Raw genomic sequence first — 12,381 nt, 5'->3', positions numbered from 1 at the left:
CTCCCTGGCGAGGTCTGTGCCGCTGCTGCACACCTCCCTACCCCCTGCAGTGACGTTTGTGTCAGGACAAGGCTGTGCTGTAACAGGGCGTCCCAGCCAGGCCCTCCGCCCTGCCCAGCACTCACCTGCTCCTGGCGGCTGCGCTGCCCTGCGGGTGGGGTGGCTCGCTGGTTAGCGCTGCTGGAGCGTGGAGAAAGCTCTGAGCCGGAGCTGCTGGCCCGGGCAGTGCAGGTGCAGCCGGCGCTCCCGGCTCTGCCTCGGGCCCAGGAAGGCGCAGTGCCTCTCACCGTACCGCTCTAATTGCCAATGCATGCAGGTGACTGGTGATGAGACGGGCGCTAAAAGCCATTGCTGGTTTCAAAGCGGCCCTTTGCCATCGCTGCATCCTCAGTTAAAGCCCTCCTCAAGGTGACTCAGCTAATTAGTGGCAGAGCCCTTCAAAGTCCTGCGGAGAAGCGGGTTCACTAAGGCAATTAGCACACGCCTGTGGGAGGGCCGCTCCTTGCGCACGGAGCAGAGGCCGCGTGTGGCCATGGAGAGGAGGAGGTCAGGCCCAGGTCAGGAAGCATGGCCCAGCAGCCGGGGCCCAGTCCAGCCAGGGCCCAGTGGTGTCTCTCGCACCTCCCATCCCCCTCCCGCCCCCTCCGGCAGCTCCTGTTTTATATGCTGTGCTGGTTTTCAGAGGCCCCAGAGGCTTTGTTGTTGTTAATCTTCACAGGAGGATATTTTCCCATTGATCTTCTCAGAGAGCGGAGGGAGGGAGACAGGAGGGAGGGAGGAGAGAAGGAAAACACCTGGGCTGGCTGCCTCCAGAGGGCGGGAGGGGAGACGGGCAGGAGAGGCGGGAAGACGGGCGGGGAGCCCACAGGCGGCTGCGGCCCGGGCACCTGTCGGAGCAGGTGTGGCAGAACTAACCGGTGCTGGTCTGTTTTTTCAGTCATTTTTCATAATAAATGTTTATGTCCAAATGTACTGGGTTCTTACTTTAAATAAACGAATAAATAAACTTAAAATGTCTCACCCGAATTTTGAACACGAGGCTGACAGACACAGCAGACTTTGAGAGTGTGCAGAGCTCCCGGCCCAGGCAGGCGGGATTGCAGCTCCAGCGACTCGCTCTGGAACCGTCTGGAGAGCCTGCGATCAGGAGGGCGCCCTGCTGTGTGCCCCGCCCGTTCCCGTGTGGGTGGACGGGGCTGCGGGCGCGGCGGCCCTCCCCGCTCGGTGTCGGAGGACAGGCCACACTGAGCCTTCGCTCCGAGGCCGGACTGAGGCCCGAGGGCACTGGCGGGTGCAGGCCCCGGCACCGAGAGGCTGGGGTGAGGCAGGCCGGTGGCTGTGAGCCAGTCTCCTGTGCAGGCGGGAGCCCGCGTGGGCGCCCAGCCGCTCCGCCACCTGCTCGCACAGATGCACTGGCCGGGCGACCGGGAAGTGAGCTGTGCGCGGGGACTCTGGCCAGGCTTGCGGGGGACACGCACCTGTAACGACCCTTCTCCTTGCTTCCTCAGATCCTCTGTCCATGGGTCCGCAGAAAGCCCTGGAGACCATTGGTGCCAACCTGCAGAAGCAGTACGAGAACTGGCAGCCGCGGGTAAGGCTCTGCTGCTCTCCTGGGGGCGGCTCTGGTGTCAGTGCGAACCCAGCGGGAGCTGTTGGCGTCATCACCACGCAGCTCCAGCTCACGGACACCCCCCCCCCCCACATTCCCCTCCATGGGTCCCAACTGGCCTGTCGGCTGTTTATTTCCCCAAAGTATGTCCCGTGTGCGTGCCTTTCGCAAAGGAGATGCCATCTCAGTCATGCAGCTCCACTACTGAGTGCCGGCCTCCGAGCCCCGGGGCCCGGCCTCGAAGGTGGCACGTGGCCTCCTCATGCGCCTGTGAGAGAGGAGGGGCATGGGGGGCGGGAACTGTGCCAAGTTGCCTTTAACGTCTTAAGTTATTTGTAAACACACACACACACACACACACACACACACCGCCGACCTATTTCCCTTCGCCATTCCGTCAGCGGCTTGAGGGTTTAACCGGCGGTGAGAAATGAATGAGAAATGGTGGGTGTCCCTCCGTCCTGAGGACGGGCCGGCTCTGGCGCCACCTCGGGGTGCGATGAGGAGGGCAGTGGCCTGCCCGCGCCTCTGAGGTCAGCCTCCTAGCCCCGGGAGGGCACCCTTTGTGAGCGCTCAGCCCCGGGCCATCACTCACCCGGAGGGAGGCGAGGCCAGAAGCGAGCTGGTTCCTGCCGGAGCGGAGAGGCCGGTCCCTGCTGCCGAGCTCCGGCTGCGCTCCCTGCACAGAGATGGAACGGCGCTGACCGCTAGCCCTGGACATGGGTTTGCGCAGAGGAGGGCGCCGCAGCCCGGGCAGACCCTCCCTCCGTCTCCCGGGGTGCTGCCAGCACAGGTGGGCCCTGGGCCCTGCCGTCCCCGCTCCCCGGCTGGCTGCTCCCAGCGCCCGGCACTGACCTACTTGCAGGGCGTATTTTTAGAGGAACAGGCCTGGCTCTGTCCCTCACCAGCTTCTCAAGGATAGCGCCTCTCACGGGAGAGTTCGTTCTGTGTGCGGCAGACTGCGAAGGAGACCAGCCGTCCTGTGAGGCCTGAACCGGTGGCGCCACCGCCTGGCGGGCCCAGACCGTGCGCAGAGCTCCGGGGGGCGTGCGGGTGGCAGTGGAGTTGGAGCAAGTGCTGCGCTGCCAGAAGTGGGACCTGTGCACGGAGAGCGTCCCGGACGAGGAGTGCCAGAGCCTGCCGTCTGCTCGCCATCTGTGACGGGAAGAGGTGTCAGATGACGCCCCGCGAGCGAGAAGGTGCCATCGAGGGGGCAGGTGGCGGTGGAGGGACGGCAGCGCCACGCGGCCAGCACCCCCCAAGCGTCAGGGTGACACACGGTGGAATTTTTAAGAAACGGAGATGAGACTCATGTAACAACGTTATAAATGGAACCGTACGGCACGTGCCGCGGGTGTCTGACTCCCCGCCGAGCAGTGTTTTCACATCCGTCCACGGCTCAGTGTCAGTCCTTACTTTGGAGCCGAGGAGTGTCCCCAGGGCGGTGCGCACTGCTCACCACCGACCACCTGAGGGCGGGCAGCTGCCCCTCGGGCTGTGCGCCGTGGGCGTGGGCTCCCCGTGGACGGTTCCTTCTCTCGGGCTGCGCCTGGAGCGGAACTGCTGGGTCAGACGTAGCTCTATGCGCCTTCCTGAGGCCCGCACGCTTTCTATCCCTGCGTCTGCCCCCGTGTCTTCCTAGCCTCGCCAACACCTGTTACTTTCTGAGTTTTAAATGATTATCATTACCTTAGCCGTCCAGTGGGTGTTTCTAAGGTTTCAGGTTGCACTTCCTTAGTGACGAAGTGTGTCGGACACCTTCAGCGCTCACTGCCACCTGTCCGCCTTCTTTGGGAAACAGTCTATTCCCCCTCGGCCGGTCGGTGCAGGCGTGCACGGCCCGTTAGTGGAAGGGTGGCGCAGAGGGGAGGCGGGAGGCAGATGGACAGACAACAGACCTGCCATCTACTGCCCTTTCCTCAAACTGTTCTGTTTCTCTTCTGTTCCACCCCCGGGCAGCCTCCACCCTCACCCACTTCCCTGGCTCTTTCTGTCGGCGTTCCGTGTGCCGAACGTGGGGTGCAGGCCCTGTGGTCCGAGGACTGCAGCTTCTCTGCATTTCGGCCAGAGCCTTGACGTGCTGAGCAAGCTCAGCACAGTGTTTTCAGTGTCAGATGTCACTTCCTGCCCCGGCTTTGTGAAGGACAGGCTGGTGTTGATGACGGGAAGAGGATCTGCAGCCTGGAGTGCGCTGGGCAGCTCACTCAGCCTGTGTGTCTGCACACCCCGCTGCGCGCTGGAGCCAGAGCCCCTTCCCAGACTCCCCTGCAGCTAGGCCCCGCTGACCAGCGCTCATGCAGACGGGCGTCTGCGGCAGGTGCCTGCAGACGGCGACGGAGGGAGCTGCCTGGTGTGCTGGCACTGCGTGTCTGCAGCGCAGTCTGTGTTCTCCCCGGTCCTGCCCGGGCTGACACCTGCCCTCCTGGGGCGGGAGGAGCCGGGCAGCAGGCAGGCGTCCTCTGCTCCTCTGCCGCCGCCTCCCTGCCCGCTCCTTCCTTCTCCGCTGCTGCCTCCCCGGGGCCTCCGGGCACGTTTCCTGTCGTTCGGGCTCGGGGCCCCGGAGATCGGTGCCGGTACAGTGGGCCGGTCTCAGCCTCGCTGTGGCGTTTCTGCGCCCGCTTGCCCGCTCACACGTCATAAATCCCAGACAGGCCGCAGCTCCTGCCCCCTCCCCCGCCCTCCGCTGCGGGCCATTCCCCGGCCTCTGCGCTCCACGCAGCTCAGCGTGTGCTGGCATTTAATTTACTGCTGCTCATTTCGGAGCCCCAAAAACATTAATTAATTCCCACGAAGCCCCAGGAGGCGCGTTCCTGATATCGCAGTGCCCTCGCCACCCCGTTGCGCGTCCTTGCGGGCGCTCAGCGAGGGGACAGGCTGTCCCCTCAGCAGCCCGCAGGGGGCCTTAATGGAGCCGAGGTCAGAAACACGGCCCAGGCTCGTGCGTGGCTGAGCGAATGGCCGTGGCCCGGGAGCAGCCCTCCTGGTCAGGATGTGCCTCCGGAGGCCTTGCCAGGCTGGGGGGGGGGGGGGGGGGGGCGCGGACTTCACTGCAGGGAGCCTGGCGCCCGTTGTTCTTGGCCGAGAGCCCCTTCGTGTGGGTGGAAGTGGACTCGGATCCCAGGAGCTGCAGCCGGCCCTCTGGGCTGTTTGGGCCCTTTTCCTGCTGCCCCTCCTCGGGCTCTGGAAGCTTCTCCCGCAGCCTCCCTGCTCCTGGTGGAGGCCGCAGGGAGACCTCTTTGCGGGTGGCTTGGATAGCGCCTGCGTGTTCGGCTGCTCGCACACCTGGACAGGCCCTGGTTTGGGGCGGCTCTGCTCAGCGGCAACAGCGTTCCGAGGTCACAGCCACGCTCCCAGCAGGCCAGCGCCGCCGGCCCTCGGGGGGCGCCCTCTGGAGGTTGCTGAGAGCCACCGGGTCCGTGAACTGGGCTTCCCTGCAGGGTGATCCCTGTTGCGCTGGCGGTGCTGCCGTGCTCCTCTGCCTGAGCCCGCGCTTCTAGAAAGTGCTCCGTCCCCACGCACCGTGCTCACCCTCACTCACGCAGTCCCGGTGGCCGCGCCGTCTGCCCCCGCGGAGCCCGATGCCCCAGCATCTCAGCCCGGTGTGCGGGCACGCGCGGGGCTGGCGTTTGGCTGTCACCGGCTCTTCAGTGCAGGCTCCGAGGGGGCTGGTGTCCCGCAGACCCGAGCAAGCGCTCCATCTTCTCCGACAGGCGCGGTACAAGCAGAGCCTGGACCCCACGGTGGACGAGGTGAAGAAGCTGTGCACGTCGCTGCGCCGCAACGCCAAGGAGGAGCGGGTCCTCTTCCACTACAACGGCCACGGCGTGCCGCGGCCCACCGTCAACGGGGAGATCTGGGTCTTCAACAAGGTGAGCCCCCTGGGGGGCGCTCCTGGGAACCGCTGTCCCCACACAGGCCGGCCCCGCCCCGCCCCGCCCCGCCCCGCCCCGGGCGGCTCCTGCTGAGCCCCTGCGGCGTCTGGCCGTGCGTCACCACGTGCTGTTTTTCCAGAACTACACGCAGTACATCCCGCTGTCCATCTACGACTTGCAGACGTGGATGGGCAGCCCGTCCATATTCGTCTATGACTGCTCCAACGCCGGCCTCATCGTCAAGTCCTTCCGGCAGTTCGCCCTGCAGCGGGAGCAGGAGCTGGAAGTGAGGCCACGGGCCTGGAGGGGGCTGCGCGCTGGGGGCGGGGCTGCGCGCTGGGGGCGGGGCTGCGCGCTGGGGGCGGGGCTGCGCGCTGGGGGCGGGTAAGATGGACAGTCGGCAGCGGGGGCCTTCTGCGGACTGTCCATCTTACGTTAGGAGACTCCCCGGTCGGACATCACGTCACAGCCTTCCTTCATGCTCTGCGCAGGTCGCGGCCATCAACCCCAACCACCCTCTGGCCCAGATGCCCCTGCCCCCGTCCATGAAGAACTGCATCCAGCTGGCGGCCTGCGAGGCCAGCGAGCTCCTGCCCATGATCCCCGACCTCCCGGCCGACCTGTTCACCTCCTGCCTCACCACCCCCATCAAGATCGCCCTCCGCTGGTAAGGGGCCGGCTCTGCCCTGCGGGAGGCCGATGGTTTCTGATTGTCTTCTGTTGGCCTCCATCTTTCTATGATCAGAAAGCGAAACCTTCAGTAACTCTGGAACGGGCACATGCTTGCTCTTCCCATAATGCCCCTCGCCCCAGGACGTCAGTGGGTGTGAGAGCCGCAGTGCATCCTCCCTGGCTGTCTCTCGGTCTCCGATGGAGGGGCAGCATTCCACTGAAGTGTGCATGGAGCGCGTGTGCTTCCGGAAGTAGCCCCGGTCCCCGGCAGGAGGGCAGCATGGCGGGCCAACACCTCGGCCCACAGCACACAAACGCGCTGTCTGCCAGGCGCACGACGGGCGAGCCGAGGCTGGGGAGCGCCCATCGCCTGGAGGAGCTGGCAGTTTAGACATCAGTGGCCCCGTGCTGCCGTATCCGGTCTGCGTGGAACATGGTCCTGGGCTCGCCCAGCAAGGCAGGGGGCGGGCCCTGCCAGCGTGGTGTCTGGTCTCAGCTCAGACCCTCGCCTGACGTTTGCCTGTGTGTTTTCGTGAAGACTCACCGAGTCAGAATGACCTTGGGGAGCACAAACCCCACTGCTTCTCAGCGTGGGGCTGGTGGCTTGCTCTCCAGCGTTTTCTAGAAGGCAGTGTCTGTGGGAGACACGCCAGTGCACCCCTTCCTCCCCCCACCCCCCACCCCCGTGCTGTGGACCTCCTGCCTCGCCTTCGTGTCTGAGGACAGAGAGGGCTGGGCCTCGGCCGGGGGCAGTGCGAACGGTCAGAGAACAAAGCTATCCCAGCTTTTCCCTGTGGGACCGCATAGCTCGGCTCCGGCCGCAGGGCCATGGGGCCACCAGGAGGTCAGTGACTGGTGTCCTCTGGAGGGCTCCACACTGGCCCAGCCACGCCTGTTCCTGCTGCTGAGCCTGGATGGCTCCCGGGGACAGTCTGGGCTCTGTGCGCTGCCCGCCCTCCGTGAGAAAAGTCGTTTTTCTCCCAAACCAGACGTGTGCTCTCGGTCCGTCTCCCGGCGCGCAGGCGGCTGAGATGAACGGCCGTGTCGCCGCGCTGCCTTGAAAGCCGGCGAGCGAGCCTGGCGCATGGCGCTGCGGAGGGATGGCAGCCGGCGGCCCGGCCTGGGGCCACGGGGAGCGCAGGGTTGACGGTCCTGCGGGGAGTCCCTCACGACAACGCCAGAAACCCGGGGCCCTGGGAGGGCTGTAGCCTCTGCGGAGCAAGGGAGGCGGGGAGGGCGAGGGCCCGAGGGGGAGGCAGGCCGAGGGCACAGCGCAGGAGGAAGGCGGAGGGAAGGAGAGAAAGAGGGTCCTTTGTGGGACACAGCAGCACCGCCACAGACTCGGCCCTGGGCCAACACACACACACACACACAGAGGCACTCAGTGGACAAATACACAGACACACAAATTGAGGCAGACACACCGGCACACACACAGGCACACACTCACACACACTCACATACACATGCATGCCCACGTGTATACACACACATGCACGCTCGCTCACACACACACACTCACACAGAGGCACTCAGTGGACAAATACACAGACACACACATAGAGGTAGACACACGGGCACACACAGGGACGCACGCACGCACGCACTGCAGATGGTTCAGGATGAAGCATCGCAGGGAGCTGCCGCACAGCGAGAACAATCACCTCGGCCCGGAGCGCGTTCCAGAGGCGGCTGCTGGCTTCCTATTAGGCTGCCGATTAACGTGCTTCATCATCTTAATAGGAGGATGGAGGGCGGTTATTTGATAAAATTGAAAATGAATTTTAATAAAAACCAACAAGAATAGAAGCAAACTCCCTTTGCGAGAAGGAGGTTCTCTCTAGCCCCCCCCAATGCAGTGGGACTGTCACCAGTGCGCTCGCCAGCCTGGATCGTCCCTGCTCGGAGTGTAGTCAGTCTAGCAGTTGGATGAGCAACGGGACGGAAGGTGCTTGGGTTCTAAAGAAGGAAACAGACCAGTTTGCAGTGTTTGTGCATGATCTGGGTCTCAGCTTTGAAAAAGCCAACGAGGTGCGCTGGAAAGCTGTTAGAGACACGAGTGTTCCGCTCGGTGGCCTCTGGGCTGGGACCTGTGTGTGCAGGCCCACGTGGCAGTTAGAGGGCTGCCTCCGGAGGGCGGGGGCACTGGTGAGGAGCTGAGAAGCTTCCAGAAGCTGTGTGTGAGAGCCGATGTTAGAAAAGGAAGGCATTACTCAGTACTTAGTGTTTGGGGCACGTGGCTAACTAACCATTAGACATTTAAAACCCTACCTGGCACCTCAATGAGATAAACTGCCAACATACCGAAGACTTAGGTGCCAATGAGGAAACTCGCAGGGAGTGGGCCAGGGAGAATGGCGCCTGAGAGCCCGGGGGGGGGGGGGGGCAGGAGAATGGCAGGAGCCGCCCTGCGAGGCCTGCGGAGGGCCTGCCACCCCTGCGCACCGGGAGCCGCCAGCTGACAGCAGCGATGCCTTAGCAGCACCTCCTCTGCACCAGGCTCGCTCGGGCACCAGCAGGGAATGATGGGAGGGGCAGGAGGGCAGCAAGCTGAGCACAGACCCTCTGGAAGACTGAGATGCGGGGCTTGGCTCGGGGCTATGGCTCTCCCTGTGAGGACATCGGGGGCAGCGGTATTTTCCCGTCGGGCGTCCGCGTGTGACCGCTGTTCTCCCCGCAGGTTCTGCATGCAGAAGTGCGTCAGCCTGGTGCCCGGAGTCACTCTGGACCTGATCGAGAAGTGAGTGAGGCGTCGGGGCCTGCGCCTGGGTCGGGCTCCCCCACCTTCTCAGGGCACTTCCTGTGGCGCGTCCTGCTCTCCGGCTGAGGCTGCCGGTGGATGGCACCTCAGGGCTAGCCTAGGACACGCTCGGGTGGGGCCACTTGTAAGAAAAAGAATTAAAAATCCTCCAGCGCCGAGACAGGTTCCCTGCGGCACCAGGTCCGAGTGGGTCCCCCCCATGTTCTGCCTCGGGCAGATGCCAGGGGCGGCAGGGGCTGAACTCTGGCGCGTTGGAGTAGCGTGGCTCTGCCCGTCCCGGTCGTGGGCCGGCACGTCCGCTTCTGGCTGGGAAGCGGTTCGGGTCTGACTCGCCATCTCGTGACCCTGCACTTGACCTGGTTTCTGTGTGTTCGCTCCCTCTGTGCCGCCCCGAGTCGGGCAGGCGGGGGCTCTCGGCTGCTGCTCTGCCCGCTGCGTCTCGGTCAGCATGGAGAGCTCGCTTTCTCAGTCTTTAAATGGAGATCGTGTGGTAAAACGGCCGAGGCTGAGATTTTTTTAAATATTTTTTTTATTGATTTCAGAGAAGAGACAGGGAGAGAGAGACATCCATGATAAGAGAGAATCATGGATTGGCTGCCTCCTGCACAACTTCTCCTGGGGATCGAGCCCACAACCAGAGCCGGTGCCCTTGACCGGAATCGAACCCAGGACCCTTCAGTCCACAGGCCGACGCTCTATCCACTGAGCAACACCAGCCGGGGCCGAGACTGGCTTTATTGAAAGTGGTGGACGAGCAAGCCGGCCTCTGGGTCCCTCCCCTGGACAGCGCCCTAGGCCGCATACAGGAACGCACGCTTAAGCCCCTCCCTGGCACCCGCGCTCCATCGCGGTGCATTCCTCTGCGCGGTGTGCTGGGTGGCCCCCCCGTGGGACCTGGAACGGCCCGGCAGCCACGCGCTGAGTGGGACAATGAGACCCGTCCGTGCAGCCTTCAGAGCAGGCGCCGGGTGTGTGTGTCCTGGTCGGTGAGGGGGAAGAGCCGTGTTACGTGGCTGACTTTTCCCACCTTCGTCAGTGTGTTACAAGAATGAGGGCATGTAGAACGTATGTACAAGTAAACGTAAAAGGGAAAACCAACATGTAAGTGGAGACCTGCAAGAGCGCGTTAATGTAGAATTCTGTACGTTCAAGTGCACGCAGAGGCCGTGTGACTCGCCCACATCTATGCCTCCGGGCTCTGCGCACACGCAGACGGGCCGTGGGGACGGGAAGAGCCAGGCTGGCACGGGCCGGGCAGCAGCAGTGGGGGCGGCGACGCTCGTGCTGGCATTGCCGTGGGCGGCGCAGAGCCGGCCGAGCTGACGCCCGCTCTGTGGAAGGCGCCCGCTCCGGGGGCAGGGCCGCCTGTCGGCAGTTAGGGTCCGGCAGGGGCCGCTCCGCGCTGTGACCGCCGGCGGGAACGCCGTGTCCGTCCAGCACCGCCGGTCAGGAGACGGGAGCGGGGCTGCGGACCGTCCGCAGGGGTCGCGGGCGGCCCCCGGCGTGCAGAGCTGCGCGCCTGTCGCCCGCTTCCTTCCCAGGAGCGTCTGCTGTGGCGCGCGGCGCCTGCCAGCTCCGAGTCGTGAGCGGCGGAGGCTGGTGGCAGATGGCGCAGCGCTCACACACTCAGGTGCTGGCACACGGCGTGTTCTCGGGAGCCACGCTGGAGGGCGTTTAGGAAATGAGAAAACACCGGGTCTGCCTGCGCGGCCGTCTGCTGGCTGTGTCTTGAGGTTCAGGGTCTGGGAAGCCGCCCGTTCCCCGGGCGTCGCTGGGCACTGTCCCGGTGTCACCCTCTCCCTCCATGTCTAAGTCCCGACGCACCGATCCCAGCCCTGCACGTTCCTTCACGCGTGATTCCTCAACGAACCCGCGTGCAGGAGGTCCCGGCAGCACCTCCTCACACGCAGCCTCCCAGTGCTCGTTTCTGTGTTTGACCTTGGCCTCCCTATGACCCGGAGCGCAGAGCCGAGCGGCCCCTCTGGCTCACCGGCCAGGAGCCGGCGGTCAGTGCCGTGGCCCCCGGTGGCATGTCCCCGGCGGGGCGCCCTCCGGCACAGGCCCGGCCTTTCCAGCCCGCGGTCAGCACAGCCAGCTCGTCCTGTCACCTCCGGTTTAATGGGACCACACGTCCCTCCCTGGACGAGCTCCACAAAAGGGAAAATGGGCAGATTGTGCTGCCTCAGGACTCACCGTGTTCACCTCGGAGGGACACGTGAGGTGTGGGCAGAGAGCCTCCGAGTTGGGGACGGCCCGTCACCTCACACAGCTGATAACGGAGGCTGAAGCCCCGAACGAGCAAAGCGCACCCGTTGCCAGCGGGCAGAGGCCTGGCGAGACGGCCGCGCGCCGGGGAGAAGGTGCTCCGTGTCCTGCGCGGGCGGGCTCGGGTGCGAGGTGAGGCCACAGCGAGATGCCGCCACCCGTCACAGCGACCGCAGAGCAGACCCCGGCGTGCAGAGCGGGAGCTGCCGCGGAGCCGCCGCTGGCACTGCCCCGGGAGATGGGTGCACGGCCCCGGAGAGCGGCCGGGGGCTCGGGGCCCAGCGGTCCACGCCTGGGGGCTCCCAGCAGCCGGGCAGGGTCAGCCCGGACGCCAGCGGGTGGGCATGTGTTTTTCGCCGGGACCAATTCCAGACCCTAGAACTCTGGAAATCCCACGCATCGCGGTCGCGGGCAGCGGGCAGGCGCCGCAGCTTCTCCTCGGAAGGTTCTGGACGTAGGGTTTGTCCGTGCCCTGCCGGCTCAGACCCGCCCGGAGCAGGCGTGACTGCAGGCCTCCGACGGGCCCGGGAAACCTCGCCTCATTTCACCACTTCACTCGCACTTTCTGGAGACTCTTCTTGAAATGTGCAGCTCGCAGCCCCGGCTTTGGCCCCTGGAGGTGGGGCTGCACCCACTGCCATAGGGCCCCTGGAGGACGGGGGCATAAGGAGCTGGTGTTGGGAGAAGCCGTGAACGTTTCACAGCACATACATGTACTGGCCTGGGCGGTCAGTGAAGCAGTGGCGCAGCGTGGACAGCTGTCGGAGGTGCGGGTGAGCTCTCCGCCCGGGTTAGCCGTGATGCTCCCACGTGTTCCCACGCACTGTGACGGTGCGTGTGCGTGCGTGCGTGTGCGTGTGTGTGTGTGAGGCAGTCATTAGCAATCTTCAAAGCTGTTTCCAATTAGGCTGCCGAGTCTGGAGTACGGTACAGCGCACCTCCTTGAGCACCGATTCTCATTATCTCCCGAGCCTCACGGAGAGCGGCAGCAAGACCACGCGTGGAAATGAAGGGGCGTCTCTCAGCTCTGAGAGGACGTAATGAGCCACTCAGCAGCTCTGGAGTATGGGGTGCGCAGGCAGCTCCCGGGAACCCAGGCGCAGAGCGTCCTGGCTGCAGGCAGAGGGCGACCAGGACTTATTCATAATCGCCGGTGTGTACACAGCACCGCTGCACAGCTCAGCCCACGCGTCCCAGCCCAG

General features: G+C 64.7%; 1 protein-coding gene across 2 annotated transcripts in view; it reads left to right on the top strand.

Annotated features, from left to right (window-relative positions):
• RPTOR (regulatory associated protein of MTOR complex 1) overlaps window positions 1-12,381 on the top strand; it is a 56,985-nt gene that overhangs the window by 17,311 nt on the left and 27,293 nt on the right. For both annotated transcript variants that reach the window (XM_084861873.1, XM_084861872.1), the window contains exons 3-7: window positions 1,509-1,591; window positions 5,320-5,478; window positions 5,621-5,767; window positions 5,973-6,148; window positions 8,834-8,893. In XM_084861873.1, the coding sequence (XP_084717999.1) occupies window positions 1,509-1,591; window positions 5,320-5,478; window positions 5,621-5,767; window positions 5,973-6,148; window positions 8,834-8,893 (625 nt within the window). The remainder of the gene's footprint in view (window positions 1-1,508; window positions 1,592-5,319; window positions 5,479-5,620; window positions 5,768-5,972; window positions 6,149-8,833; window positions 8,894-12,381) is intronic.

The sequence above is a fragment of the Pipistrellus hanaki genome (genome assembly GCF_964339955.1).
Source record: "Pipistrellus hanaki genome assembly, chromosome: 16".
NCBI lineage: Eukaryota > Metazoa > Chordata > Mammalia > Chiroptera > Vespertilionidae > Pipistrellus > Pipistrellus hanaki.
Note: the sequence above shows the minus strand (reverse complement) of the source record. Positions and strands in the feature narration are given on the sequence as shown.